This window comes from Eubalaena glacialis, chromosome 3 (genome assembly GCF_028564815.1).
Source record: "Eubalaena glacialis isolate mEubGla1 chromosome 3, mEubGla1.1.hap2.+ XY, whole genome shotgun sequence".
Classification (NCBI taxonomy): domain Eukaryota; kingdom Metazoa; phylum Chordata; class Mammalia; order Artiodactyla; family Balaenidae; genus Eubalaena; species Eubalaena glacialis.
In genome coordinates, this window is record NC_083718.1 from 160,369,895 (window position 1) to 160,395,990 (window position 26,096).

A 26,096-nucleotide genomic window follows, 5' to 3' on the forward strand; every position below is an offset into this window, starting at 1 on the left:
TATATGTGGTATCTAAAAAAACCCAAGCAACAAAAAAAACCAGACTCATAGATACAGAGAACAGATTGGTGGTTGCCAGAGGTGGAGAGGGGTGGGCGAAATGGGTGAAAGCAGTCAAAAGGTACAAACTTCCGGTTATTAATAAGTCATAAAGATATAATGTACAGCATGATGACTATAGTTAGTAATACTGTATTGCATATGAGAAAGTTGTGAAGACAGTAGATCTTAAAAGTTCTCATCACAAGAAAAAAATTTGTAACTGTGTGGTGATGGATGTTAACTAGACTTATTGTGGTGAACATTTAGCAATATATATAAATATCAAATCATTATGTTATATACCTGAAACTAATAAAATGTTATGTCAATTATAATTCAAAATGAAAGAAAGAAAGAAAGAAAGAAAGAAAGAAAGAAAGGCTGTCCATCTATTATTAAGGAATTGTAAGGAAGGAGATTACAGTATGTTTTGAAACAAACTCTTCCAGATCTTAAAGTCCTTCATCCAGGACCCTTCAATGTCTAACAATAGTCTTGCCTTCTATTATTTAAATATATTTATGATAAGGATTGAGAATATAAGCAGCTACCCCACAAATAATGCTCTCTGCAGTTATAACTGGATTAGAAAGGAAATTGAGTGGGGCAGGCTACTGACACCCTGTCCGTTGGAAATACTGTAATTTTTTGGAACCAAAAAATCAGGACATCTGCTCTAATAATAGGATAAAATATCTGGGGAAATCTGGTTTGGGTGGTCACACAGTCAGAGGACTAAGCTGTCTCACTGTATAAAGAGAAGGCTGAAGGAATGAAGCCCCCCAAAGTGGCATTATTTTCTGGAGATTCGGTGCTTAGAAAGTGAGTCCAGTTTTGTATGCTCGGGGCTCTGGTTCACGGGCCCTAAAATAAGTAAAATCAGGAGCTCCAGGTTTGTACCACTGTGGTACATCTACTGATTAACATGCTTGTAAGAGATTTTACACTAAGAAGAAAATAATATTTATGAAAATTTATATGTGCCAGGTCCCACGTTAGGCATTTTGTATTTTAATCCTCACAAAAACCTTGTGAGGTAGGGATTATTTCCCCATTTTACAGAGGAAGAAAATGATGTGCAGGGACTCGGGCAAGGTCACAGAACTATCAAGTGGCAGGGCTAGACTTTACATCCAAGTCTGTCCAAGGCCAACTCCTACCACTCTTTCCTCGCCTCTGCTTACTTGCAGTCTCCAGTTAATTTCATGGAGGCCTGTGGTTTTTTGGGCAGATGTGTTAGTTTCCTAGGGCAGCTGTAACAAATTACCACAAACTGGGCAGCTTAAAACAACAAGAATTTATTTTCTCACAGTTCTGGAGGCCAGTAAGGTGTGGACAGGGTTAGTTCTGGGGGCGCTGAGGGAGAATCTGTTCCATGTCTCTCTCCTAGCTGGTAGCTGCTAGCAATCCTTGGTGTTTCTTGGCTTGTGGCTTCATCACTCCGATCTCTGCCTCTATCATCACATGGCCTTCTTCCCCTGTGTCTGTCTTTGTGTGTGTCTTTTCCTCTTCTTATAACGATACTATTCATATCGGATTTAGGGTTCACGCTAATCCAGTATGACCTCATTTTAACTGTTTATGCCTGAAAACACCTTACATCCAAATTAGGTCACATTCTGAGGTTCTGGGTAGACATGAATTTTGGGGGTACACTGGAACACGGTACAGTCAGGAAACATGCCTGCTGAAAGCAGGAGGCTGGTTTTGCCATGTACGCCTGGAAGTGGAAGGCAGGCATCACAAGGAAGAATGGGTAATACAGAGTAGGTTGATGATATTTCTGGGGGGCCCATGAACCAGGGTTGCTACTTTCTTCTGTTATACTTTCTATATTGTCTTCCTAGTTGTGGATCTGAGTCTTTAAAAGTTGGATGGATTAGTGCCAAAATAGGAGGGTACTGCAAAATCTAACATATTTTCCTTTTTTACTACAGTTTAGAGTATCAAGAGGATTTTTTTAAAACTAAAAACACAACAATGGTGACCCATCTGTTATAATCCTCAAATGTTTTGTGTGTGTAATCTAAGGATTCTTACCCTGGAGTCCTATAATAGCCCATGGAACAACTGAATTTACATCAACTGTTTTGGTATCCTTGGCACATAGTGGTGGTATGATGAAAATTTGTTGGGTGAAGAAATGAGTAATTTAGAACCGAGGACAATGTTTTCAAAATTCTGAAATGGGCTGGGGATCTCCAGAAGGGAAACATTCCTGGCCAAATCAGTTGCTCTCCATTTTGAATCGATTTAGTTTAATGCTCTCAAGGCCATTTGTCATTTGATCCCATTCATCTGTCCCATTTCCTTCTTACCCACACACTAGAAAGTCACACAGGGCGACAAGACAAACAAAGAAACCAGGGATATTTAGAAAACAGCCTGAAGGCACTAGTCAAGGATTGATAAAAGAATAGGGGTCACCTGTTTTCACTGCCATTTAAAACTGACAGAAATGTGAGGCAAAATGAAGGCTGCATAAAGTAAGAATGAGTTATGGAGGGTGGTCTGGAAGTCTCTGCTGCAGGGTGATTAAGAAGATATTTTCATTTGAAGGCAAGACACTAGTCCTAAGCAGCAGTGCAGAATATTTTCAGTGTCTAATTTGATCTAGCATCACTATGAGTCTTACACACTTTGGGGCAGGGCTTAAACAATTACTCAAATTGAAAAAGGGTGCAAAGAAAAGAAATGGAAACCTGGGCTATGAAGAGGCCACAAATACATTAAAAAACGAATGGGCTTCCTCCAGATGACCAACACCAGCATCACCAGCGAGCTCTCCACCTTTTCCCCTCACCTTTTCCATTTGTTGCCGCAGGGCTCCAATCTCATTTTCAAGTTGTTTGATTCTCTCATCTCGGAGATCTACTTCATGAACTAAACGATCCTTGACTCTGCGAAGCTTGGCTTTGTGGTGGTGATGTTTCTCATTATAGTTTCTACAAAAGCAAATTTAAATATAGGTGCACCTGAACACAGTGAAAACTGTTTTGCCTCCTCAGTATGCACCTTTCTTGGGTTTCCTCTTCTTGCTTTGTCAGGGCCTGGCACCACAGATGGAGACTTGTCCTGCCTCACATCTGCAGGACTCCTTGCCCCCAAGTGGGGGGAATGGACCAAGTACAACCTCCTAAATAACACAAGATTCAGTCATCCCCAACTCAGGAAACTCCTTGACTTCTGATCCCTGACATCTAAAAATTTGGAATCCTGCTCCACTGATTCAGCCATTAATTTAAAATTTTCTAGTTCTTGGCTACACCCTTGGACAGTGATATAACCCACTACTTCTATCTTGTCTATTTTCCAGATAACTGGGTTTGCTCTCAGTCCTTGCCTTGAGTCTACACTTTTAAATGCCAATTCTATATGGCTCTGTTCAAGACTCTTACTCTGATTCTGACATAAATTTGACTTACCACTAATAAACGCATGAAAAGATGTTCAACATCATTAGCTATAAAGAAAATGCAAATCAAAATTACAATGAGATGTCACTTCACACCTAGTAGAATGGCTAAAATAAAAAAGAAAGATAATAACAAGTGCTGAGAAGGATGTGGAGAAACTGGAACACTCATACACTGCTGGTAGGAATGGCAAATGGGAAAAGCCTGGCAGTTTTTCAAATGGTTAAACATAGAGCCATATGACCTAGCAATTCCATTCCTAGGTATATACCCAAGAGAAATGAAAACATACGTCCACACAAAAACTTGTACATGAATGTTCATAGTAGCACTATTCACAACAGCCAAAAGGTTAAAACAACCCAAGTTTCCATCAACTGATGAATCGATAAACAAAATATGGAGTATCTGTACAATGGAACATTATTCCGCTACAGAAAGGAATTAAGTACTGATACATGCTACAACATGAATGAACTTTGTAAGCACTGTGCTAAGTGAATGAAGCCAGTCACAAAGGACCACATATTTTACAATTCCATTCAGATGAAATGTCCAGAAGAGACAAATATAGAGTGAAAGAAAGTAGGTTAGTGATTGCCTGGGGCTGGGGGGTATAGCTAAAGGGTTTCTTTTTGGGGTAATGAAATGTTCTAAAATCGATTGTGGCGATGGATGTACAACTAAAAGCCTCTGATTTGTACACTTTCCATGGGTGAATTGTATGGTATGTGAATTATATCTCAATAAACCTATTAAAAAAAAGACAACAAAAATCTGAGTTACCATTTCAAGCTACTACAACAGCTAATCTGAGTAAACAAGAAAATAGATTAAAGCCTGCATACCACCACTAGGCAAACTGCTCTGAAGATGATTGTGCTTTCCAAATAAGAATATTGTTACTCAGAAAGTGCTTCCTCAAATTAAAAATTAAGAACTTTAACTTTGAACCTAGATGGGCTCCAGGGTAGTCATTTACAACTGGCCTCCTGTTCACATTTCTTGGGGCGAGAAAAAGGTGGGCTTCCGGCCGGACACTTACAAGTAACTAGCCTCCTGTTTGCATTTCTTGAGACAGGAGATATGTGGGCTCCAGGTTAGGCATTTACAGCCAGCCTCCTGTTTGCTCTCTGAAATGGAAGTAACAGCAGAAACAGGGTAAAGAGTCAGGCTTTGTCTCCTGTGGATGCCTTAAGATAACAGTCATGGCAGGGACAGAGAAGGGCTAAACCCCGTTTGAGGAAAAGATCAAGAGGTCATACATTTCCTATCCTTGGGGCAAGGGAGACACTACACATGCGCAGAAAGCCTCCTTGGGGGTCAAAAAGGAGGGGGCACCACCCCATAATATGTGATGCTAAGGCGGCGCCATAGGCCTCTGGGCTGGAATGCATCTTGGAAAAAAGTTGCGCACGCATGTTGGGGAGGGTGCTAGGGCAGGTCAGGTGTGGAAAAAGAAACCAGGTAATTGGCCAAAGGTATACAAAGACCTGGAAGAACTGCCCTATGTAAATGATTTAACCGCTTCTTTACTGCACTCCTCATCAGGGAGGACGCCCACACCCTTTCTCTCCAGGTGTGCATCTCTGCCTTGCTTCTATCTTAACTAAACAAACTGTTTCTCTGTGTGCTTTCCCACTTGTTGTTGTGGTATGTCTCTAATAATAAACTTCGTACCCGTTTTTACAGTTTTTGCCTCCGTGAGAAATGCATTTTTCACTGGGGGCAAGAGCCAGGGGGTCTGGTGGCTAGGATTCCTGGTTTTCATACAGGCTACCCAGGTTCAATTCCTGGGCAGGGAAGTAAGATCTAGCTTCGTGCCACCGCTCACTGCTGCCTCTCCGAGATCAAACCTATGAGGTCTAATAACACAAAATCACTCTGAACCAGGATTTCTGCACTACTGACCTTTTGGGCCAGATAATTCTTTTTTGTAGAGAGCTGACCTGTACTTTGAAGAATGCTTAGCGGCATCCTTGGCCTCCACCCACAAGATGCTAGTAGCACCTTCTACAGTGTGACAACCTGAAAAGTCTCCAGACATTGCCAAGTGTCCCCTTGCTCTGGAAGGCAAACTATCCCCTACTGAAAACCATTGCTCTAGCTCATGTTCCTAAACTAGGTTTGCTGTAAGCCAATAGCAATGGTTCTCAAACTGTGTTCTGACCAGCAACACCATCACCACCTGGCAACTTGTTAGAGATGCAAAGTCTCAGGCTCTATCCCAGAATTACATAATAAGAAGGTCTGGAGGAGGGTCTGGAGGAAGATCTGTGTTTTACTGGGTCCTCCAGGGGGTTCTGAGGCAGGCTAAAGTTTGGGAGAAACCCTTGGGGGACCTCCTCACTACTTCTGTTTCATTGTAATCAGACTACTTGTGGCAGGCTGTAAGGGCAGAATGGCCTTTCTTCATTTCTGCTAACAGAACTCAAGTTCGTTTAGGTATCCATAAGGATCCCTTGATCTCAAGGAAGGTGGGTGGGCCCCAGGTGTGTGCGGGGTGGGTTGAGGTGGGGATTGGGTGTGTGAGACAGGTAAGTCCTGCTGCGCATTTCAGAAAAAGCTGAGAACTTGAGCAAAGGTCTCTCTCTGCTCTGGCTGCCCTCCTGCCGAGGCTGTTACCTGCAGCTACAGCCGCTGCCTTGTAACCATGAGGTGTGAAGCCTAAGGACAAAGCCATCAGCCCGCCAAGCATGGCAGAGGAGAAGGAGGGAAAGAGCCTGTCCTTAAGCACGCTACTGAGCAGCTGAATCAATCTTCATAATCACCTTCCTCTAGATTTCTTGTTATATAAGAAAAAAAAAAAGTTTGTTTAAATATATTAGTCAGGTTTTTTGTTATCTGTGGTCAATTACATCCTGATGTCTTAAAAACAGAAAAACTAAACAAACAAAAGAGTATTCTAATGCTCTCTCTAGCCTCTGATTTCCCTGATTGCCTAGAAATTTGAATAATGCCTTTTTAACTGAAAGGAAAAGTGTTTAAGGAATGAAGCATCTGCTCTCTGTCAGTGTAGGCATGGGAGGGCACAGTCATTCAGGCCTATGATGCTGGGCAGTTTGCCTATGTCAACTGTCTGGGGCTCTGACACTCAAACTGGAGGAAGTCCTAACTAAGTGAAGGGAACTAACGTGTGCTCCAGGCTTTTCACAAGACACCTCGCGTCCTTTTAAAGCAAACTTGTGAAGGTGATGTCCTCACTCTATGACCCTGGAGATGGATGCTGTGCAGTAAACTCAGTGGGTCTTGGTTTCCAGTCCTTGACTGACTCCTGGGAGACAACCTCTAAGCCCTTGGAATATCCTGCCTGATAATAATGTCTCTGTATACCTGTGGCTTTGGGCCACACCAGATATTTTATGCTAACAAAATGATTTATGGTGAATGCATTTTTGTTCACCTTGGGCCTGGGCCATGCTGGATCAGTTTGACTTTTCAGGGGTTGGAGAACTGGAGACTAAGTAGTTAAGGTCAATCACAGGAGCTCTCTCTGTCCTCCTGACTAATCCCCGATTAAATCCCTGGATGTCAAGGCTCAGGTGAGTTTCTCTGGCTGGGAATGCTTCATATATATTGTCACACAACGTTGCTGGGAGAATTAAGTACTGCCCGTACTACTCCACTGAGGACAGTGGGAAGCTTGCTTGCATCTTGTCTCTCCTGAACTCTCGCTGCACGCTTTTTTCCTTTGATGATTTTAATCTGTATCCTTTCACTGTAATAAACCATAACCATGAATGTAAAAGCTTTCCTAAGATCTGTAAGTCCTAATGAATCTCCAAACCTGAGGGTGGTCTTGAGGACTCCTGACACACAGGGAAGTTACTTTTACAGAGAAGAATCTGACTCCAGAGGCTGTGATCTCTCACTATGCCCCAGTGCTATAATACCAGCAAAGCCAGGCAAACCGGATATTGTCAATTTCTCTTTGAGATATTTTGTTTTACATAAAAATTAGGAACCAGATAGGAGGGGAAGAGCAAAGCAGACTTATTTAGATACTAATTCTAGTCAAACTGTGATGGAATGGCTACTCCAAGAGAGTCTTATGTTCTTGTAAGTTATATCTTACCTCTAAATGTGTTTTTGCAAGACTCTTCCATTTTCCAAAATAGTGCCCCTCTCTCTCCTACTTGCTGATTGTAAATAAAAGAATCATTTTGTAGGGACTTCCCTGGTGGCGCAGTGGTTGACAGTCCGCCTGCCAATGCAGGGGACACGGGTTTGATCCCTGGTCGAGGAAGATCCCACATGATGTGGAGCAACTAAGCCCGTGTGCCACAACTACTGAGCCTGCGCTCTAGAGCCCACAAGCCACAACTACTGAAGCCTGCGCGCCTAGAGCCTGTGCTCTGCAACAAGAGAAGCCAACGCAATGAGAAGCCCGCGCACCGCAACGAAGAGTAGCTCCCGCCCACCGGAACTAGAGAAAAAGCCTGCGCGCAGCAACCAAGACTCAATGCAGCCAAAAAAATAAAATTAAAATTAAAAAAAAAAGAATCATTTTGTATATTTTTCCCTTAGAAGATTAATTTAGCTGTTAGCCAGATGCCAAGCGGAGAAGTTTGAATTCTGGTAGGCCAGAGACATGCATATCGGGCCTTGTCACCAGCTTGTCAGTGCGTGTGGCAGTGACTGACTGTGGGGATTGTTCCCAATCCACTTTCTCCTTCTTCTGTCATTATAGAGCCCCGGATTTAGCTTGGCACTTGGTTGCTCAAATAGGAACTGCATTTTCTGGCTTTCCTTGCAGTTAGATGAGGCTATGGGAATAAGTCCTGGCCAACAGCCGGAGTGGAAGTAGTGTGCCTTCCAGGAGAATGGAATGCCCTTGCTGTCCCCTCTTTCTCCCTTCTTGTTGGAAGAAATGTGGATATGGTAGTGAACCACCTGAACTATGTGGCTAAGTGCTAAAGATGCTGGAGCAACAACAAGGAAGGAGTCTAGACTTCGGAAACATGGAGCTACCATATCCATCCTGCACTTTTAGGTAAGAGAGAAAACCCTCCCTTTTAAAAGACATTCTTATTCAGTGTCTCTGCTGCAGCAACTCAACCTACATCCTAATTAATAGTTGCTCTAGATACCTGGGTTCATAAAACTGCCTTAGACCTGTTCAGTTCTGTGGCCCTTGCAGCACCCACTACATAATATGAGGTACCTATTCTTGCAGATTGTGACTTATGTTCTTTACAGGGAGATATGTCTATCTCATAAATGTTCTCATTTTCCCTTATACTAGGAAGAGCTTGGCAAAAGATATCACCAGGTTTCAGCATCTTCTGGTCCATAGCTTCAGAGGTTTAACACTATCTAACAGTACACCTGTTGTTCTCTGAGTTTCCCAGCTGTTCACAGTTCCTCTGATTTTTGACATCATTTGAAACACAACATGTATTTCTGGAATTGCTTTTACCCTTTCTGCCCTGGGATATTAAAACCCACGTCTGCAGCTTCCATGCCAGACAGCTGCTGTCTCTCTTATCCTGCCATTTGGACTATTAAAATATTAATTTATTTTTTAAAGATTATAAATTATAGAAAATTTTGGGAAAAAACCCAACTCCCATATGATCAGTATTATAATATTCTTGTATTTCCTTCCAGTCTTTTTATAAGCATCTTTTTTTAAAACACTGTCTACATTAAAATTCTTATGCTCTTTTCATTTATTGTATCACAGCATTTTCCTATGTTGTTATCTAGTCTTCATGGCCACCATCTTTTACAGCTGTATTATGTTCCATCAAGTGAATGTATTATACTTGACCTAACTGGCTCCTATTGCTTGATATTCAGGCTTCTTTCAGTAGTGCTACATGGTTTGAAGAGTATGTGGATGCAGTTCAGCTGGGGAGAGCTTAGAGCCTTCCCTTCCATAGCAGCCTGGTTATTTGACACACCTATTAGTTTAGCCAGAAGTTCTGTTGGCCAACTTGCCTGAAGAACAGGCGGATTTTCTAAGTTTATGTTTGGCTTTGTTAATTTGTCCAATAAGACAGCACAATACACATGTTCTAAAATTTAAGGACAACTTTTGCTTATGTTTATATAAAACCAGATGGTCTTTCATTTATTTTTATTTCAAAAAGGCAAGGAATTTGTTCCTCTGGAAGATTAGCTTGGAAAACATGGAAAACAACAAGCATTGTTTGTAAAGGTCAGGAGTGGGATCAGGGGAATGAAAACAAAAATGAACCTAGAGTTTTGACAATCCCTTCCATTTTCTTTCCTAAAGTTGTAGTTTTCAACCCTAGGTGCCCATCAGAATCACATGGGGATGATTTTTAAAAAGTATTGATCCCTAAGCCCTATCCTCACAGATTCTGATTTAATTAATCTATGTTGGGGCCCATGCATGTGCAGCTAGGGTTAGCATCCACTGTCCTAAAGGGTATGGACAAATAATATGGAAAACTATTCAGCCTCACTAGCCATCAAAGAAATGTCTATAACTGAGCATTAAAAATCATAGAATAAGTTAAGCAAAGGAAGTCAGACACAGGACTTCCCTGGTGGCACAGTGGTTAAGAATCCGCTTGCCAATGCAGGGGACACAGGTTCGAGCCCTGGTCCGGGAAGATCCCACATGACGCAGAGCAACTAAGCCCACGCACCACAACTACTGAGCCTGCGCTCTAGAGCCCGTGAGCCACAACTACTGAGCCCACGTGCCACAACTACTGAAGCCCCTGCGCCTAGAGCCCATGCTCCACAACAAGAGAAGCCACCACAATGAGAAGCCCACGCACCGCAACGAAGAGTAGCCCCCGCTCGCCGCAACTAGAGAAAACCCACGCACAGCAACGAAGACCCAACGCAACCAAAAATAAATAAATAAATAAATTTATTAAAAAAAAAAGTCAGACACAAAAGATTACACGCAGTATAATTCCATTTTGATGAAATTCTAGGAGAAGCAGAAATCAGAAGAGTGGATGCCTGGGAGGAGGTGGAGGAGCAAGAGATACAGACTGACAGCAAAAAGGTAGGAGAGAAATTCAAGGGATAATGGAAATGTTCTGTATCTTGATTGGGCTAGTGGTTAGGTGGGTGTATACATTTGTCAAAACTCATCAAACAGTACATTTGTCAAAACTCATCAAATTGTACATTTAAAATCGGTGTATATGTAAATTATACCTCAATTAAAAGAAAGAACACTGCGGAAAGTTTCATCAGAGCCCTCCCCCACCAAAAGTAGCACCCAATGCAAATTCGGATGTGGTGAAATTGTTACTCATATAATGACGGCAGAAAATTTTGGTAGGATGCTTCTGAATGTTTGATAATACATTTTATGATCCATAGCTCCAGCTTTTGGACTAGTAATTCCACACCTAGGAATTTACTCTATAAAAATAATTTTTAAAATGAAAAATATATGTACAAAAATGGTTTTTTTACTTTGAATGAAAACATCAATCACAGGACCAGTGGATAATTCTTAACTAAATCTGGGCTATGTTGTGAGGGTTGATTCCAGCAGGCCTAGAATTAACCTGAGCTGTTTTGCTAAAGTTCTTGCTTGGCGCTGACCACTGGTCAAGGAATGAAATACACTGATTAAAACAGTGTTGCTTTGTAACCAAAGGTCTGGAGTTTCAGAAAATGGTTTTTAAATCATTATCATGACTACCATCAACATAGTAGGTGAGTGAGAACATAAGAGAATAAGAAACTTCAACCTATAGAAAGAATAGAGCAGAGGGGCACAGAGCTCGGAGCAGAGAGGTGCGTCATGGAGAAAAACTAAAAATAGGTAGATATAATAACAGCTGTGTGCTAGACACTGTTCTAAGTAAACGCTTTACATATATTCATTCAGTTAATTCTCATAACAACTTTATGCGATAGGAATGGCTATTTTGTCCATATTAAAGATGAGATACCTCAGGCACAGAGAGGTTATTTAACTTGCCCAAGGTCACAGCTAGTTCCTAGTAGAACCAGTAAGTATATCCAAGCAATATGGCTCCAGAGTCCATAGTCTGAACTACTAAGCTACATTTCAGAGAGGAGGAGAGCGGGAGGAATCTGGTAGGATGATGACCAGGGAATGGAAGAAAGAGCAGGTAGTTTGGGAACATAAATTTTTATTGAGCACCTGTTATATACCAGGGACTGTGGATAAAAGGATGAGTAAGACCTTGGCCCATGTCCTTTAAAACCTACAGTCTGGTGAGGAAGACAGGTGTGAGTCACGTTATTTCAAAACAACATGGCAAGTTCTTAAATAATTACAGAGAGCCATGTACAAAGGGCTACAGGAACACAAAGAGTGACACCTCACTCAACCCAGGCCGGAGATGTCAAGAAAGGCTTCTTGAGGAGGTGACTCCTAGGCTGAGAATGAAGAGTTGAAATAGGGAGAGCGTGGTCCAGACTGAGGAAAGTACGCGAGGGAAAAAGAAGGCTGAAGGCAAGTGAGGGGGTATATTTGGGGAAGAGCAAGATGTTAGATACCACTAGAGCTCAATAAATAGTAATTCCCTTCCCCCTCCCTCTCTTGGGAAGAAATGAGGCCCCACATCTCCCTAGGAAAAGCCCTATAGATAGAAATTCTGGGAACGAAGGAAAACGGTGTTGGTGTTCTTGAAAGGTCACTTCTGCGAGCATCCCCTGCTCTGGCTCCCTAAGAAGTAGCTCACAGTCTTCTAAAGGGAACTTGTTTTTGTTTACCTCACATGGACATCAAGCTGCTTCAAAAATTGCCCATACTCTTCACGTAGAGCTTCCTTCTCCTGCTGCAACCCAGACAGCTTCTCTGACAATTCCTGGTTGCTCTTGAGCTGCTGAAAAACATTTTAAAAAATGGGAATACTCTGCTGAATAAAGGTTTGATGTTGATGAAATGTAAACCGGCAAAGCCTTTCTGCTGAAAAAGGCTTATGGAAACCATAGTAGCGTCCTGTGATTTTGCACTTCCACAATTCCCGAAAGTCAATAGCTCTTTTCCTTGACTTTTGTTCCCCCAACCTTTCCAGTAGTTTTGTGAGCATTTAATTACACATATAGAAAGTTTTCCAGCTTGAAGTAGAGTGAAAGCTGTTTTCCTGACCTAACCCTGACTAATAAAGTATTTGGTTCTAGAAGTGGCTCCAGGGAGTCTGGACTTGGTATCTGAGCTGGTTGGATTTGAAGGCAGTTTAATCTTGTCACTAATACTAGTAATCCATGACAAAAAAGTTGATTAAATTATAATATAGTTGCCTGTGGTGAAGTGCTTTGGCAGACCACAGGACTGCTACAAAGTTACAGAGGCACTGAGAACTCCAAGGAGTGTGGGGTGGCTAGCCACACCTGACCATGTTAATGAGCCTAAGAGGAGAAAATGTCCAACTTGGGATTTAATTATTGGAACAAGGCATACTCAGAGACCCAGAGCACGTCCTTCATGTAGGCAGCAGGTCAATATATCCAAAACCCAAATTTCATCAAGTAGGTTGCAGAATTGCAGCATAAGTTGATTTCATAGCCTTGCCACATCTCTTATGTGAAAAACAGTGATTTGGAAATGCATGCAAATCCGAGAATTGGGAACGAGAACATCTGACAGGATTCCAATAACTTTGAGCACCCTGGACCTAGAGATCCTACTGAGCCCCTCTTATCAGCATAAGCAGTCCTGCTGTCTCAGGAAATTAACCACCCTTGCATCGAGGACTCTACTGACTCCACCTGAGGCAGCTACCTGTGCAAGGATACCTATTATTCTTAACACCCACCCTATACCACTACCACTTCTCTTTGCCTCCAATCCTACAACTAGAGTCAGATCCCAGCACATCCTGGGGAGTGGGGGTTGAGTATAGGGACTGACCTAGGAGGACCACCATATTGAAAGAATGGAAAGATTCTGCCAAATTAAATTGGCAGAAACCTGAGGAATACAGGTAGGTCTGTATTTGTAGGGCATTATACTAGGGAGAAAGGAATATAATGTTGAATAGGCTGAATTTATTGACATGGATGCACTTACCAGAGATTCAGGATTTAATGTGTTAATTTTAACATCTAACGTGACTTTAATAGTTTGCTTGGTTGGTGGACTGAAACTTGGACTCAACAGTGACCTGTGTTAAATGACATTAAGATGCCATACTTCCTTGGTATAAGAGAGGAAAGAATCCAAAGTCTTAAGTAGATAGGAAGTTTGGAGTAGATTTATCATGGGTGACCTGCTCACCCACCTCATCACTATGACCCACACATCACTCAGAAGACACTCCTGTCACCAAGGCTTTGCCAAATACACTGGTGAGGGGAGTACCAGATTCCTTGAAATGCTCTATAATGCTCTCCTACTGAGGATGATGGTGGGAGATGCCAACATTGAAGCCCTGATTTTAGTGGGGATGATGGTACTGCAGCGTGTCGGAGGTCAAGTGGCAATGTTTAACCCCCTGATACAAGGTGGGCATTATTACTCTTATTAGATAATAGGGTCAGAGATTTAACCAAATGGTTTGACTCGTAGCAATCTTTGGTTGTAGTTAATTGCTCACAGTGATTACAGGACTAAAATAGATGAACAGCCTATTAAAGTTTTACTTGAGTTGTATTTTTAAATAAATGAATAAATAAATAAATGCACCTGGGTCTGGTGAACAGAGGCCCAATTTGAATGACAACAATGGAGAGTAATGGCCTCTTACTCAATCCCCAGACCTGAGTCAGTTCAGACCCAGGGTCCTTTTGCTAGGTTGTCTTCAGGAAGAACCTTGTGTGTGACGCTGCCACAAGCATGTGACCTTCTCCCAAGCCTTCCCCAAAGAGGCCTGTGGCCTTTTACCCAGGTGACTGGGCATTGGAGAAAGGGAACTATCTAGACTTTGGGGGAATTACATACAGTACAGTGGTTCTCAGTCAACACTAATACCTTGGAACCCAAAATGAGACTGAGGTTCACAATTCAGAGTGGGGGCTTAAGGAAGTAAGGTGGAAAATGGAGTTTGAACACACAGAGCGTCTTAGAGTATGTCTGCAGTGATTCATTAGCTCAGTGTAGGTTTCATGATGGGCCTAGTGGGTTTGTGAATCTCCTCAGTGATTATTCCCCAATTCTTGAATGTATAGTCAAACTAGACAATCTGGAATAGTAGATTCTCTTTGTTGGCTTTCTGACCTGAGGGCTATTGATGGTAGAAAAGGCCAAGTGCTTGGAATGCCTCTTCAGAGTCTAGAATCAACTTATACCACCTTTGCCTTCAACCCATTTATCAAGCAACCTTCAAGGCTGTATGGTTTTAGTGGTGCCCAAAGCAAGACAAAGATCTGTGCTATGCCAGGCTGCAGTGCAAACTGCTTTGCCACTTGGGCTTTATGACCCAGCAGACCCAAAGTTGCTCCAAGTTTCCATGGCAGCTGAGGAAGCAATATAGAGCCTCTGGAAAACTGTAGTTTAATGTTATGATTTGGGAGGAAAGTCATCTCTCCTCCCATAATAACTATTTGCCTTTTGAGAAAGGTCCTTGCTTGTGACTGGCCCTGGTGGAGACTGAATGGTTGGCCGTGAGAAATCAAGTATCAAGTAACCTGAGCTGCCCTTCCTGAAACGAGGTGTTCTATTATCCACTGAGCATTGAGCTGGGCATGTGCAGTAGTACTCCATCCTCAAACAGAATTGCTATGTAAAATACTGAGCCCGAGCAGGTCCTTAAGGTTCCAAGCTGCATTAGCAAGTGGTACTTACTTCTATTGCATCACCACCTCTCTCAACCCAAACCTATGGCCTAATGGGGAGTTCTCTATGACCAGTTAGCCAAGGAAGAATAAATTCGGGCCTGATGTACATATGATTCTGTACAATATGCAGCAACCACTAAGCTGGGACGAAGTGAGAGAGTAGCATTGACATATATACACTACCAAACGTAAAATAGATAGCTAGCGGGAAGCAGCTGCATCGAACAGGGAGATCAGCTCAGTGCTTTGTGACCATCTAGAGGGGTGGGATAGGGAGGATGGGAGGGAGACGCAAAAGGGAGGGGATATAGGGATATATGTATATGTATAGCTGATTCACTTTGTTATACGGCTGAAACGAACACAACATTGTAAAGCAATTATACTCCAATAAAGATGTTAAAAAAAAAAAAAAAGTAGGGCTGCTGTGGCATACAGCCCCAACTGAGGGGTAGCCCTTAAGACCAGGGGGAAGGGACGTCTCAGTGGGCAAAGCTTGTGTTCACTTTGCCTGGAAAGGGAGATGTCCAGAGGCATGGACCTATGCTAATTTATAGAAAGTTTCTAATAGTTTGGCCAGATGATCAGGGATTTGGAAAGAATAATATTGGAGGACTGATGAAAAAGAGGCCTGGAAAAGGGGCCTGGACTAGAAATGCTGTCCAATCGGTGGGAATGTTCTATGTCTACACTCTCCAACATGGTGGTCACTTGCCACCTGTGGCTACTGAGCACATGAAACGTGCCTAGTGTGTCTGAGGAACTGAATTTTTAATTTTATGTAATTTTAATTAACTTAAATTTAGATAGCCACATGTGGCTAGTTGACACAATATTAGACAGCACAGGCCTAGAGTGTGAACATGTATGTGTTAATGTGTTTCTGCTCAGCAGAGGGCTTCCACTGAGGTGGCTCTCAGTAATCAGGTGGAAAAAATAGTACATTCTGGATGTCACTTAGCCTCTTTTTCTATCCTCTATTTGCTCACTCAGTGGGCTCACGTACAAAGTGCATGGGGGCAGGAATATATTTTATAAGGAGTCACCAAGGCTAATCCAACTTGCTAAAAGCACAGATCAATTTTGAGCAACTGTTATGGCACCATCCACTGGAGGCCAGGCAGTCACCTGGTAGTAGGTTTATTATACTGGACCCCTTCCACCATGCAGAGAACAACAATTTGTCCTCAGTGGAAGAGACACTCATTTTATTTTATTTTATTTTTGTTCTTTTCATTAATTTTTATTGGAGTAGAGTTGATTTACAATGTTGTTAGCTTCTTGCTGTACAGCAAAGTGATTCAGTCATACGTATATATATATCCACTCTTTTTTAGATTTCCTTCCCATTTAGGTCACCACAGAGCACTGAGTAGAGTTTCCTGTGCTATAGAGTAGGTTCTCATTAGTTATCTATTTTATACATAGTAAGGAAACACTCATTTTAGATATGGATTTGCTTTCTCTGTCCACAATGCTTTTGCCAGGACCACCATCTGTGGACTTACCAAATTCTTTATTTGTTGTCATGATATACTACCACCCAACATGGCTTCTGACCAAGAAAATCATTTTACAGTAAGAGAAGTGAAACAAAGGCTCATATATATGAGAGTCATTGGTCTCACCATATATCCCACTATCCAGTAAAAAAAAACCAACCTGCAAAACAGTGGAAAGGCCTATGGAAGATGTAGTTATGATGCTGGCTAGGTAAAAACATCTTTTGAGGTTCAGTGATGTCCGATAAGATGATGTCTAAACTTTTGACCATTGATTGATATATGATGCTGTTTCTCTCAGAGCCAGAATATGGGAAAGAAAGCAAGAGCTGGAATGGGAGTGGCTTTTCAAACCTATACCTCATTGGCAAAACATGTGTTATTGTATTACTGGTAGTTAACTTATAATTAAGTTTTAAAGTTAGTATATCCATGTGGATTGAGACTGAAGAAGCAGCAATTAACATTACCCCCAAATGACCACAGATGCTGCTGGGACTCTGAGAAGTTAAGTGTATCAATGAAACAGGAGGCAGGGCACAACCTTTAAAAGAATGACATAGCTGTTGAGGATACGAAAAAAACTGGTTGGAACCGATTAGGTCAAAGATGGCAGAAGATTCGACTTCCAGTAGACTTTGAGCCTCATTATATGCTCGTTGTAATTAGCTAAACGACACACCCACAGGTGCCGTGACAGTTCTGAGGCCAACCATAAAAGTCCAAAAAGTGGGCAGTCGCCCAATTCCTGCAAATCCCTGTCCCTTCTCCAAAATAGTTGGAATAATCCTCCCACTCATTAGCCTATGAAATTACCCAGCCTATAAAAATTAACCACATCATATTTCGGGGCCTCTCACCTTCTGAGATGGCCCACACTCTGTCTGTGGAGTGAGTTTCTCCCAGGGCCACTCTGGCCTTTTGAGATGGACTGCATTCTGTCTATGGAATATGTTTCTCTCTAAATAAATCCATTTCTTACCTATCACTTTGTTATCCACTGAATTCTTTCTGAGATGAGACAGAAGAACCTCAGCTTCATTAAGTCCTGAGACCAGGTGTGTGATCTCAGTTAAGACAGTGGGCTCAAGTCCCAATCTGGGTTTTGGCTGGGTTCAAGTCCCAATCTGAGTTGTGCGATTTCATCTTCATTTATATGAGTGATAGTGCATCCTATTAGGGGAAAGTATACTATTCTTCATGTTTTTAAAAAAAATTTTTAAATTTAATTTAATTTAATTTTTATACAGCAGGTTCTTATTAGTTATTTATTTTAAACATATTAGTGTATATATGTCAATCCCAATCTCCCAATTCATCCCACCACCAGCCACCCGCCCGGCCACTCCCCCCCACCCCCATCGCTTTCCACCCTAGGTATCCATATGTTTCTTCTCTACATCTGTGTCTCTATTTCTGCCCTGCAAACTGGTTCATCTATACCATTTTTCTAGGTTCCACATATATGCATTAATATACGATATTTGTTTTTCTCTTTCTGACATACTTCACTCTGTATGACAGTCTCTAGATCCATCCACGTCTCTACAAATGACCCAATTTCGTTCCTTGTTATGGCTGAGTAATATTCCATTGTATATATGTACCACATCTTCTTTATCCATTTGTCTGTCGCTGGGCATTTAGGTTGCTTCCATGACCTGGCTATTGTAAATAGTGCTGCAATGAACATTGGGGTGCATGTGTCTTTTTGAATTATGGTTTTCTCTGGGTATATGCCCAGTAGTGGGATTGCTGGGTCATACGGTAATTCTATTTTTAGTTTTTTAAGGAACCTCCACACTGTTCTCCATAGTGGCTGTATCAATTTACATTCCCACCAACAGTGCAAGACGGTTCCCTTTTCTCCACACCCTCTCCAGCATCTGTTGTCTGTAGATTTTCTGATGATGCCCAATCTAACTGGTGTGAGGTGATACCTCATTGTAGTTTTGATTTGCATTTCTCTAATAATTAGTGATGTTGAGCAGATTTTCATGTGCTTCTTGGCCATCTCTATGTCTTTTTTGGAGAAATGTCTATTTAGGTCTTCTGCCCATTTTTTGATTGGGTTGTTTGTTTTTTTAATATTGAGCTGCATGAGCTGTTTATATATTTTGGAGATTAATCCTTTCTCTGTTGATTAGTTTGCAAATATTTTCTCCCATTCTGAGGGTTGTCTTTTCATCTTGTTTGCAGTTTCCTTTGCTGTGCAAAAGCTTTTAAGTTTCATTAGGTCCCATTTGTTTATTTTTGTTTTTATTTCCATTTCTCTAGGTGGTGGATCAAAAAAGATCTTGCTGTGATTTATGTCAAAGAGTGTTCTTCCTATGTTTTCCTCTAAGAGTTTTATAGTGTCCAGTCTTACATTTAGGTCTCTAATCCATTTTGAGTTTATCTTTGTGTATGGTGTTAGGAAGTGTTCTAATTTCATTCTTTTACATGTAGCTGTCCAGTTTTCCCAGCACCACTTATTGAAGAGACTGTCTTTTCTCCATTGTATATCCTTGCCTCCTTTGTCATAGATTAGTTGACAATAGGTGCGAGGGTTTATCTCCGGGCTTTCTATCCTGTTCCATTGATCTATATTTCTGTTTTTGTGCCAGTACCATATTGTCTTGTTTACTGTAGCTTTGTAGTATAGTCTGAAGTGAGGGAGTCTGATTCCTCCAGCTCCACTTTTTTCCCTCAAGACTGCTTTGGCTATTTGGGGTCTTTTGTGTCTCCATACAAATTTTAAGATTTTTTTGTTCTAATTCTGTAAAAAATGCCACTGGTAATTTGATAGGGATTGCATTGAATCTGTAGATTGCTTTGGGTAGTATAGTCCAATATTTTCACAATATGGATTCTTCCAATCCAAGAACATGGTATATCTCTCCATCTGTTTGTGTCATCTTTGATTACTTTCATCAGTGTTGTATAGTTTTCTGAGTACAGGTCTTTTACCTCCTTAGGTAGGTTTATTCCTAGGTATTTTATTCTTTTTGTTGCAGTGGTGAATGGGATTGTTTCCTTAATTTCTCTTTCTGATCTTTCATCGTTAGTGTCTAGGAATGCAAGAGATTTCTGTGCATTAATTTTGTATCCTGCTACTTTACCAAATTCATTGATTAGCTCTAGTAGTTTTCTGGTGGCACCTTTAGGATTCTCTATGTATAGTATCATGTCATCTGCAAACAGTGACAGCTTTACTTCTTCTTTTCCGATTTGGATTCCTTTTATTTCTTTTTCTTCTCTGATTGCTGTGGCTAAAACTTCCAAAACTATGTTGAATAATAGTGGTGAGAGTGGGCAACCTTGTCTTGTTCCTGATCTTAGTGGAAATGGTCTCAGTTTTTCACTATTGAGGACAATGTTGTCTGTGGGTTTGTCATATATGGCCTTTATTATGTTGAGGAAAGTTCCCTCTATGCCTACTTTCTGGAGGGTTTTTATCATAAATGGGTGTTGAATTTTGTCAAAAGCTTTCTCTGCATCTATTGAGATGATCATATGGTTTTTCTCCTTCAATTTGTTAATATGATGTATCACGTTGATTGATTTGCGTATATTGAAGAATCCTTGCATTCCTGGAATAAACCCCACTTGATCATGGTGTATGATCCTTTTAATGTGCTGTTGGATTCTGTTTGCTAGTATTTTGTTGAGGATTTTTGCATCTATGTTCATCAGTGATATTGGCCTGTAGTTTTCTTTCTTTGTGACATCTTTGTCTGGTTTTGGTATCAGGGTGATGGTGGCCTCGTAGAATGAGTTTGGGAGTGTTCCTCCCTCTGCAATATTTTGGAAGAGTTTGAGAAGGATAGGTGTTAGCTCTTCTCTAAATGTTTGATAGAATTCTCCTGTGAAGGCATCTGGTCCTGGGCTTTTGTTTGTTGGAAGATTTTTAATCACAGTTTCAATTTCAGTGCTTGTGATTGGTCTGTTCATATTTTCTATTTCTTCCTGGTTCAGTCACGGCAGGTTGTGCATTTCTAAGAATTTGTCCATTTCTTCCAGGTTGTCCATTTTATTGGCATAGAGTTGCTTGTAGTAATCTCTCATGATCCTTTGTATTTCTGCAGTGTCAGTGGTTACTTCTCCTTTTTCATTTCTAATTCTATTGATTTGAGTCTTCTCCCTTTTTCTCTTGATGAGTCTGGCTAATGGTTTATCAATTTTGTTTATCTTCTCAAAGAACCAGCTTTTAGTTTTATTGATCTTTGCTATTGTCTCCTTCATTTCTTTTTCATTTATTTCTGATCTGATCTTTATGATTTCTTTCCTTCTGCTAGCTTTGGGGTTTTTTTGTTCTTCTTTCTCTAATTGCTTTAGGTGCAAGGTTAGGTTGTTTATTCGAGATGTTTCCTGTTTCTTGATGTAGGCTTGTATTGCTATAAACTTCCCTCTTAGAACTGCTTTTGCTGCATCCCATAGGTTTTGGGTCGTCATGTCTCCATTGTCATTTGTTTCTAGGTATTTTTTGATTTCCCCTTTGACTTCTTCAGTGATCACTTCGTTATTAAGTAGTGTATTGTGTAGCCTCCATGTGTTTGTATTTTTTACAGATCTTTTCCTGTAATTGATATCTAGTCTCATAGCGTTGTGGTCGGAAAAGATACTTGATACGATTTCAATTTTCTTAAATTTACCAAGGCTTGATTTGTGACCCAAGATATGATCTATCCTGGAGAATGTTCCATGAGCACTTGAGAAAAATGTGTATTCTGTTGTTTTTGGGTGGAATGTCCTATAAATATCAATTAAGTCCATCTTGTTTAATGTACCATTTAAAGCTTGTGTTTCCCTATTTATTTTCATTTTGGATGATCTGTCCATTGGTGAAAGTGGGGTGTTAAAGTCCCCTACTATGATTGTGTTTCTGTTGATTTCCCCTTTTATGGCTGTTAGTATTTGCCTTATGTATTGAGGTGCTCTTATGTTGGGTGCATAAATATTTACAATTGTTATACCTTCTTCTTGGATCGATCCCTTGATCATTATATAGTGTCCTTCTTTGTCTCTTGTAATAGTCTTTATTTTAAAGTCTATTTTGTCTGATATGAGAATTGCTACTCCAGCTTTCTTTTGATTTCCATTTGCATGGAATATCTTTTTCCATCCCCTCACTTTCAGTCTGTATGTGTCCCTAGGTCTGAAGTGGGTCTCTTGTAGACAGCATATATACAGGTCTTGTTTTTGTATCCGTTCAGCCAGTCTGTGTCTTTTGGTGGGAGCATTTAATCCATTTACATTTAAGGTAATTATCGATATGTATGTTCCTATTACCATTTTCTTAAATGTTTTGGGTTATTGTAGGTGTTTTCCTTGTCTTGTGTTTCTTGCCTAGAGAAGTTCCTTTAGCATTTGTTGTAAAGCTGGTTTGGTGGTGCTGAACTCTCTCAGCTTTTGCTTGTCTGTAAAGGTTTTAATTTCTCCATCAAATCTGAATGAGATCCTTGCTGGGTAGAGTAATCTTGGTTGTAGGTTTTTCTCCTTCATCACTTTAAGTATATCCTGCCACTCCCTTCTGGCTTGCAGAGTTTCTGCTGAAAGATCAGCTGTTAACCTTATGGGGATTCCCTTGTGTGTTATTTGTTGTTTTTCTCTTGCTGCTTTTAATATGTTTTCTTTATATTTAATTTTTGATAGTTTGATTAATATGTGTCTTGGTGTGTTTCTCCTTGGATTTATCCTGTATGGGACTCTCTGTGCTTCCAGGACTTGATTAACTATTTCCTTTCCCATATTAGGGAAGTTTTCAACTATAATCTCTTCAAATATTTTCTCAGTCCCTTTCTTTTTCTTTTCTTCTTCTGGGACCCCTATAATTCAAATGTTGGTGCATTTAATCTTGTCCCAGAGGTCTCTGAGACTGTCCTCAGTTCTTTTCATTCTTTTTTCTTTATTCTGCTCTGCAGTAGTTATTTCCACTATTTTATCTTCCAGGTCACTTATCCATTCTTCTGCCTCAGTTATTCTGCTATTGATCCCGTCTAGAGTATTTTTAATTTCATTTATTGTGTTTTTCATCATTGCTTGGTTCCTCTTTAGTTCTTCTACGTCCTTGTTAAATGTTTCTTGCATTTTGTCTATTCTATTTCCAAGATTTTGGATCATCTTTACTATCATTATTCTGAATTCTTTTTCAGGTAGACTGCCTATTTCCTCTTCATTTGTTAGGTCTGGTGGGTTTTGACCCTGTGTCTTCATCTGCTGTGTGTTTTTCTGTCTTCTCATTTTGCTTCTCTTACTGTGTTTGGGGTCTCCTTTTCACAGGCTGCAGGTTCATAGTTCCTGTTGTTTTTGGTATCTGTCCCCAGTGGCTAAGGTTGGTTCAGTGGGTTGTGTAGGCTTCCTGGTGGAGGGGACTAGTGCTTGTGTTCTGGTGGATGAGGCTGGATCTTGTCTTTCTGGTGGGCACGTCCACATCTGGTGGTGTGTTTTGGGGTGTCTGTGGCCTTATTATGATTTTAGTCAGCCTCTCTGCTAATGGATGGGGCTGTGTTCCTGTCTTGCTAGTTGTTTGGCATAGGGTGTCCAGAACTGTAGCTTGCTGTTCGTTGAGTGAAGCTGGGTCTTGATGTTGAGACGGAGATCTCTGAGAGATTTTCGCCGTTTGGTATTACGTGGAGCTGGGAGGGCTCTTGTGGACCAGTGTCCTGAAGTTGGCTCTCCCACCTCAGAGGCACAGCCCTGATGCCTGGGTGGAGCACCAAGAGCCTTTCATCCACACGGTTCAGAATAAAAGGGAGAAAAAATAGAAAGAAAGAAAGAAAGAGGATAAAATAAAATAAAGCTATTATAATACAAAAAATAGGGAAAAAATTATTAAGAAAAAATTTATTAAGAAAGTTAAAAAAAATTTTTAGAATAAATTTATTAATTTTTTATAATAAAAATAAGGAAAAAATTATTAAGAAAAAAATTTATTAAGAAAAAAATTTTAATTTTTTAAAATACAAAATAAGAAAAAAATTATTAAGAAAAAAAATTTTTAAGTAAAAAAAAAAACAAAAAAAAAAACGGTCGGACCAAACCCTAGGACAAATGGTGAAAGCAAAGCTATACAGACAAAATCTCACCCAGAAGCATACACATATACACTCACAAAAAAAAGGAAAAGGGGAAAAATTAATATATCCTGCTCTCAAAGTCCACCTCCTTAATTTGGGATGATTCATTGTCTATTCAGGTATTCAACAGATGCAGGTACATCAAGTTGTTTGTGGAGCTTTAATCCACTGCTTCTGAGGCTGCTGGGAGAAGTTTTCCTTTCTCTTCTTGTTCGTACAGCTCCCGGGGTTCAGCTTTGGATTTGGACCCGCCTCTGCGTGTAGGTCGCCTGAGGGCGTCTGTTCTTCGCTCACACAGGACGGGGTTAAAGGATCAGCTGATTCGGGAGCTCTGGCTCCCTCAGGCTGGGGGGAGGGAGGGGTATGGATGCGGGGCGAGCCTGCGGCGGCAGAGGCCGGAGGGAAGTTGCAGCAGCCTGAGGCGCGCCGTGCGTTCTCCCGGGGAAGTTGTCCCTAGATCACGGGAGCCTGGCAGTGGCGGGCTGCACAGGCTCCCAGGAGGGGCGGTGTGGATAGTGACCTGTGCTTGCACACAGGCTTCTTGGTGGCGGCAGCAGCAGCCTTAGAGTCTCATGCCCGTTTCTGGGGTCCACGCTGATAGCCGCGGCTCGCGCCCGTCTCTGGAGCTCGTTTAGGCGGCGCTCTGAATCCCCTCTTCTTGCGCACCGCGAAACAAAGAGGCAAGAAAAAGTCTCTTGCCTCTTTGGTAGCTCCAGACCTTTTCCCGGACTCCCTCCCAGCTAGCTGTGGTGCACTAGCCCCCTTCAGGCTGTGTGCACGCAGCTAACCCCAGTCCTCTCCCTTCGATCCACCGAAGCCCGAGCCTCAGCTTCCAGCCCCCGCCCGCCCCGGCGGGTGAGCAGACAAGCCTCTCGGGCTGGTGAGTGCTGCTCGGCGCTGAGCCTCTGTGCGGGAATCTCTCTGCTTTGCCCTCCGCACCCCTGTGGCTGTGCTCTCTTCCGTGGCTCTGAAGCTTCCCCCCTCTGCCCCCCGCAGTCTCCGCCCACGAAGGGGCTTCCTAGTGTGTGGAAACCTTTCCTCCTTCACAGCTCCCTCCCACTGGTGCAGGTCCCGTCCCTATTCTTTTGTCTCTGTTGTTTCTTTTTTCTTTTGCCCTACCCAAGTACGTGGGGAGTTTCTTGCTTTTTGGGAGGTCTGACGTCTTCTGCCAGCGTTCAGTGGGTGTTCTGTAGGAGCAGTTCCACGTGTAGATGTATTTCTAATGTATCTGTGGGAAGGAAGGTGATCTCCGCGTCTTACTCTTCTGCCATCTTGCCCAGCGCCCCCTAAGGTAATTATTGATATGTATGTTCCTAGTACCATTTTCTTAATTGTTATGGGTTTGTTTCTGTAGGTCCTTTTCTTCTCTTGTGTTTTCCGTTTAGAGAAGTTCCTTTAGCATTTGTTGTAGAGCTGGTTTGGTGGTGCTGAATTCTCTTAGCTTTTGCTTGTCTGTAAAACTTTTGATTTCTCAGTTGAATCTGAATGAGATCCTTGCTGGGTAGAGTAATCTTAGTTGTAGGTTCTTCCCTTTCATCACTTTAAGTATATCATGCCACTCCCTTCTGGCTTGTAGAGTTTCTGCTGAGAAATCAGCTGTTAACCTTATGGGAGTTCCCCTGTATGTTATTTGTCATTTTTCCCTTGTTGCTTTCAATAATTTTCCTTTGTCTTTAAGTTTTGTCAATTTGATTACTATGTGTCTCGGTGTGTTTCTCCTTGGGTTTATCCTGCCTGGGAGTCTCTGTGCTTCCTGGACTTGGGTGGCTATTTCCTTTCGCATGTTATGGAAGTTTTTTGACTATAATCTCTTCAAATATTTTCTCGGGTCCTTTCTCCTCTCTTCTCCTTCTGAGACCCCTATAATGTGAATGTTGTTGCGTTTAATGTTGTCCCAGAGGTCTCTTAGGCTGTCTTCATTTCTTTTCATTCTTTTTTCTTTATTCTCTTCCATGGCAGTGAATTCCACCATTCTGTCTTCCAGGTCACTTATCTGTTCTTCTCCCTCAGTTATTCTGCTATTGATTCCTTCTAGTGTATTTTTCATTTCAGTTATTGTATTGTTCATCTCTGTTAGTTTGTGCTTTAATTCTTCTAGGTGTTTGTTTTTTAATTCTTTAGGTCTTTGTTAAACATTTCTTGCATCTTCTCGATCTTTGCCTTCATTCTTTTTCCGAGGTCCTGGATCATCTTCACTATCATTATTCTGAATTCTTTTTCTGGAAGGTTGCCTATCTCCACTTCATTTAGTTGTTTTTCTGGGGTTTTATCTTGTTCCTTCATCTGCTATAAAGTCCTCTGCCTTTTCATTTTGTTTATATTTCTGTGAATGTGGTTTTCCTTCCACAGGCTGGAGAATTGTAGTTCTTCTTGCTTCTCAAGCATAC

At 41.3% G+C, this 26,096-nt stretch overlaps 1 protein-coding gene across 3 annotated transcripts in view; it reads right to left on the bottom strand.

The window, feature by feature from the left end:
* The window catches only part of CCDC30 (coiled-coil domain containing 30), a 162,959-nt gene that overhangs the window by 10,010 nt on the left and 126,853 nt on the right, over nt 1-26,096 (bottom strand). For all 3 annotated transcript variants that reach the window (XM_061184382.1, XM_061184381.1, XM_061184383.1), the window contains 2 exons: nt 12,144-12,256; nt 2,846-2,987 (listed from right to left, as the gene is read on the bottom strand). In XM_061184382.1, coding sequence (XP_061040365.1) covers nt 2,846-2,987; nt 12,144-12,256 — 255 coding nt within the window. The remainder of the gene's footprint in view (nt 1-2,845; nt 2,988-12,143; nt 12,257-26,096) is intronic.